The sequence below is a fragment of the Corythoichthys intestinalis genome, chromosome 3 (genome assembly GCF_030265065.1).
Source record: "Corythoichthys intestinalis isolate RoL2023-P3 chromosome 3, ASM3026506v1, whole genome shotgun sequence".
NCBI classification, from domain to species: domain Eukaryota; kingdom Metazoa; phylum Chordata; class Actinopteri; order Syngnathiformes; family Syngnathidae; genus Corythoichthys; species Corythoichthys intestinalis.
Window position 1 is genome coordinate 11,505,172 of NC_080397.1, and position 6,000 is coordinate 11,511,171.

General features: G+C 40.9%; 1 protein-coding gene across 1 annotated transcript in view; it reads right to left on the bottom strand.

Annotated features, from left to right (window-relative positions):
- scarb2a (scavenger receptor class B, member 2a) overlaps window positions 1–5,348 on the bottom strand; it is a 36,872-nt gene extending 31,524 nt beyond the window's left edge. The window contains exon 1 of the mRNA XM_057831945.1: window positions 4,940–5,348. Coding sequence (XP_057687928.1) covers window positions 4,940–5,062 — 123 coding nt within the window. The 5' untranslated portion in view covers window positions 5,063–5,348. The remainder of the gene's footprint in view (window positions 1–4,939) is intronic.
- Window positions 5,349–6,000: the final 652 nt, after the last annotated feature.

Consider the following 6,000-nt stretch of genomic DNA (forward strand, 5'->3'; position numbering starts at 1 on the left):
GATGAGCTTGTGCAAATTGTAGCCTCACTTTCCTGTTCTTAGCTGAAAGGAGGAGAGGAGTGGCACCCGGCGTGGTCTTCTGCTGCTGTAGCCCATCTGCCTCAAAGTTCGACGTACTGTGCATTCAGAGATGCTCTTCTGCCTACCTTGGTTGTAACGGGTGGTTATTTGAGTCACTGTTGCTTTTCTATCAGCTCGAACCAGTCTGGCCATTCTCCTCTGACCTCTGGCATCAACAAGGTATTTCCGCCCACAGAACTGCCGCTCACTGGATATTTTTTTCTTTTTCAGATCATTCTCTGTAAACCCTAGAAATGGTTGTGCGTGAAAATCCCAGTAGATCAGCAGTTTCTGAAATACTCAGACCAGCCCTTCTGGCACCAACAACCATGCGACGTTCAAAGTCACTCAAATCACTAATTGTGTGATGCCATCATGTCAATATCGACCAAACTCTCTGAGGAATGCTTCCAGCACCTTGTTGAATCTATGCCACGAAGAATTGAGGCAGTTCTGAAGGCAAAAGTGGGTCCAACCCGTTACTAGCATGGTGTACCTAATAAAGTGGCCGGTGTGTATAATATATATATACATATATATATATATATATATATATATATGTATATAGCTATTTTTTTAATTGACACGGCCATGTTGTGTTGAAGAAACGTATGCGGCGATCCGTTGCCGACCATTACGGTACGTGACGTCACCATTTTGTTTCCGTAATACTTCACTCTGAATGGCCGAATGATTTCGTCTCTGTTAAATCCTGCTTTTTTCACTCTACATAAAGCACAGAATTTAGTTTCTTGAATTCATTTGAGTCAACGTTTATTGCAGCTCCGCAACTCGGACCATAACAAACGTAACAACACAGACTTCCTGTGTCCGTCAACTATATCTGTCCCTCGGGAAACTCAAACCCAAATAACAATAGTTCTTATCGTTACTGTCGTGTCGACAGCGATGAGCTCTCTCAGATTTCCGACTTATGTTCTCACTTTCATTTTACCGTATCAATCCATGGAGGAAACATTTATTCATCATGATGAAATGAGCAAGTTATACAGCAGCCTTTAAAAGAAAAGTCACATCTGTTTTGTTTTCTCCTGGATTCTGGTAAGTTCAAGAAGTTATCATATCATATTATCACCGTACATATTGTCAGTTTACAGTGATGTTTTGAACTACCAATGTGCTATGCTTGTGCAGTGTTTCACCAGTCAGTAAAATTACATTTCTGTATCTGTACACGAGCTCTGTTTTCTTGTATTCTTCTATTTATTGGTGCTAAAATTAGGGTGCGCGTTATACATGGGTACAATAATTTCCCCTAGATTTTACAAGTAAATTTGGGGTGCGCGTTATACACGGGTGTGCCTTATATTCAGGAAATTACGGTAGTAGAAGAGTTCCCAAAAAATCGATTGTTACATGCATCGTGATTGGACAAGTGATGATTCGATTACGATTCATAAAGGCTCAAAAACAATGATTTTCCCTAATAACTTTATGACAGCAGCTCATAGCGGATTGAGATTCAAGACACGTCTGCCGCCCGGACACCTTTAACGGACGCACACACGTTATAATGGATGCTGCCTGTAACTGAGTGAGAGATTTACTCTTTTTCAAATGACTGGAAAATGAATTTGTGTATGAGACAGGCGGGCACATGTCGCGCTTCTGTGCGCACGTTATTTTTGAGAGCGGGAGGAGAAGAGAGATAGTTCGTTGCTCCTCGTTTTTCAGATGTCCAGCTGTAGTTTCAAGTCATATAAATTGAAAAATGTCCTGAGTGTGTTGCTAAGACCCGTGTGCGTCTACAAGAGGTGAGTATACAAACCCTCTTGTACAGTTTAGCCTTTATTGTTGTTGTTTTTGAGGTGTTAATAGTTAGCGCTGAGCACTAAGCTAATTAGCTAACTCACTAACGTGTATTTCATATGCAGAACGTGTAAAACCATGATTAAGTACAGCGGTAACACTACAAACATCCGAAATAGTAAAGAAATCTGTGAAAACAAAGTATATTGTTTAAAAAAAGGCTTATTTCTAAAGACACTTATTTTCCAGGAAATTCATTCCATCCATCCATCCATAATCTTCCGCTTAGTCTGGGGTCAGGTCGCGGGGGCAGCAGCTTTTTGTATTGTTGAGTGAAATAAGTACTCCCTTTAAAATGGTTCATGTTTTTGCACTTTCTTGTAAAAATAAATAAATAAAAAAGCAGCTTAAGGGCCATTTTTTGTTGTATGGGCAAGTTTCCATCGTTCATGTTGAATCATTAGGATATTTTAAATAAATAATGGACAAAAATTTGTTTGTCTAATATATTAATTAGTAATGTATGATGCATCGATAATCAGGATAATCGTGATACCTGATCATCGTCAATACCGTGATCATCGTTCAAGAATCGAATCGTAGCCCCCTGAATCGTAATCGAATCGTGGGATGCCTAAGATGGCACACCCCTAATGATTAGATGCCACACAATTGGATGTCCATCACCATCTGGGATAAGAGACAAGCGATCATTTTTTGCGTAGCTGGCTATCATCTTAGTTAGGGCAACCAGCAGTTGGAAACAGAATCTCGAAAAGTACATAATGCACAGCATCGGCATGTTATTTCTTTGTACTCTGACGGCATTTTTCTGTCGCATCGTTATCGGTGCAACACTAATAAATTGTAGTGGAAACTGCCATTGAATGAGACAATGAAAAAAATACATCTTCATTCTCATAACAGTCTGCGACGATTTCTCAACAAACACGCAATTAGTATTTTTCCCCCCTTGAGGTACTCGAGGATTACGCCTTCCCCCGCTAAGCAACTCCTCATTTGGAGATTCTCAACTGGGGAAAATTAATTTCCAGTAGAGAGAAGCTGGCTGGCTGCATTGCTTCCTCCCTAAGTAGTCCAGATGAGTTGGCCCAGAAAACGGCCACCGCTCATTCATGTCGGCAAGAGGAATGCCAACAATCCCCAAAAGGTCAAAGGCGGCATCGGGTGTGGCAAAAAGACCATATACTAGTATAGTGGTGTCAACCTCAACTATGTCATGTTGCGCAATTTTTTTTCGATGTGTACTGAAATATTGAGGTGCTTTGAACATTTATTGTGTCCCAAATCAACAAACCCGGACCAGCCCCCTGGGTAAGAAAGTGCGAGCGGTGAACTCCCCCATAGCCTTAGGCTTAAACCCCGCCCACCGGCACATGACAACACCAATATGTTCATTCATTTTATTTCAACTGTTAAAACCATTAAAACTTTACTGCACCTGGAGGGCAGGCTTCCCCTGTACTTACTTAACCATACGTATTTCACTCACTGGTTGCCATTGACGGCTTTAGACATCTAGCACCGTCAGTGGCCCTGAAACATGAGCATTCACAGCTAGTTCTCCCAGTTTAAATGAACTGGACGTGTATTGTTGTTAGCAGCAGGCAATGAGTTACCTACTTTGAAATGCAAAAAATAATTAGGGCAGGGCAATGGTTACTCATTTTAATCGCAAGAGATTAATAGCGCTTAATTGCATTCTGTATTAGTTTTTTTTTTTTAATATAAACTTAAGAGCAATATTGGGGTCTTTAACCAGAGTATTTCTGTTTTTATTCGTTTTCAATTTTATAAATGTTTTTTTATTAACTTAAAATTTTATCAATTGGTCAAAACAATCATATAAAATTATTAATGAGAAAAAAATAATACACAGTAATTTTCGGACTATAAACAACTACTTTTTTCCTCTGTTTTGAGGCCTGCGGCTTATATTCCAGTGCGACTTATACGTGGATTTTAACATACTGACGAGCTGTATTTCATGTTAGGTTTTTCAAAATATTCAAAGAGTATCGACACTGATATTTGATTGCAAAAATATCGATACTCAGTTACTTATTTATTTTTGCCCCAGAAATTTGACGTCATGGGGTGAATTTGATAGTAATGGAGGATATTTTTGCATTGTCCCTGTTAACTCATTGAACAGTCATTCATTTGCTGCTGCCAACCCTCACAGCTCAAATGGATTGGACGTCTACAAGTGATAAACTCATTTAAAGACCTTTAACATTGACCCAAAATGTGATGTCTACATTTGTGGATGATCGGTCTTTAAAGGGTTCTTTTTTTTTATTTATTTTTTTACCAAAAACAGCCACTTGCCCTATGAAGTGTTAAAATAAATAGTTGTGTTCCATCATTTAGGATTGAGGAAAGTGTACATTTCAATCTCTTTTTGAACTCCTTGGTTGTCATAATTACTCATGGCAGCCTTTAACGGTGATGGGTGTCCAATCTATTTGGACTAGGAGGGCTGTAAGCGATCATTCCCAGTCACTGGCTTTTAAATGTAATCATTCATTACCAATTTTCTTCACTTTAGCTTTATCAACATAACAGGTCACAAGCGCTGTTTATAAAATGACAATCCAAGAAGTACAAATGACATTTTCATTGAAATTTGAATTTTGACAAAAAGTACGCCTGCTAAAACTGAATGAGTGAATTTAACCTGCAATCAAATAGGAGACACGAATGAATGAAGATGTTTCTACTTAGGAGAAAACCAATCGTATATCTCTTAAGAACTAAATTAAAATTCTTTAAATTAGTTCATCATTAGTGGGCGTCCAGTCCATTGCACCTGGAAAGGCTAGGGCTGCCATCCCTCCCACTTCAAATGGATTGGACGTCCATAGCAGTCAATTTTAGGCAGTGCAAAAAAGAATAGAACATTCTAAACCTTAGTAGACAACTACAGGTACATTTTTCTGCGTTTTAGCGCAATAAATGAGTGATGAATGGAAAGAAAAGAGTCATAGTATGAGGGAATGTGTCAGTGGGTCATGCTGCCTCAGCCAGTCTGAGCCGAAGTGCAATGCATTTGAACGGAGTGGGGAAAAGGTCTAAAAGAACTTACCTTTTTCAAGCGGTTGTGTATGGTGGTCTGGAAGACTTGAGCCACCACGAGAGCGATGCCCACGATGAGGAGGTGGGCGCACACGATGCCGGTGGCGTAAATGGCACACGATCTCCGGGTCATGACGGAAAAAAAGTGGAGAAAATGTCGCTTTGGAAGCCTTTTAAGAGAGGGCGAAACAAGGGCGTCCCTGAAGAAGAGATGAGGAAGCGAGGTGCATTCGATTGTTGTCCGAATTTTTCTTTACTCGTTCCTCACTCGAGGGTCCCCGTTTAAGGCTCCGGAGGCAAGGTGGCGTTTTGTAGCGGAGTGAAGCGTGTTTTTGAAGCGGCTTGATGACGAGGAGGAGCCGACGCGTTGCCCCCCTGCCTGCCCCTCGCTGTTCCGCTCTACTGGAATGAAGCCGGTGAGGCGGAGCGCCGCGTTTTGGGAGGCTGAGCCAGGCGGGGCTTCGCGGAGTTCGGACAAAAACACACCCACTATCTACTATTTAAAAAGGATGCTGCTACTCGTTCGTTGATAAACTTCTTACTAAAGATACCGCCATGATACCCCCCGTCGTCTTTAATACCTTTGTTTCGCTTCAACAAGTTTTTTTTTTTTTTTTTTTTGCCCAACTCATCTTTAGCATGTCAGATTTAGCTTCTGTGAATGGAAGCAGTGACAATGTAGCGTCGTTAATGTTACATCAACAACTTTTATTTGTATGTGTCACAAATTCAAACATTATTTTCTCACGAAATGCTAAAATGGTCCTTTTGTGTTCATTTTTTTATTTTATTTATTTATTTATTTTTAAAATAAAAAGTTAGCTTTCGAGCAGTAAACGTCGTGACGTCACGACCCCCTCCAAACACTCCTATGCTCCCCATTGCTTTCTCGTTTCGCACATGCGTAAAACTCGGCCTCCTATTGGTCAACGCTTGCCGGACCACCGTCTCGACACCGGCCCCTCGGCGCGTTGATTGGTCAGAGACCGGTGGGCACGATGTCGAATTTGATCGACTGATTTCGGGGCGGAGCTGCTATTTAAAGGGGGGAGCTGACGGCGTGAGAGCCGG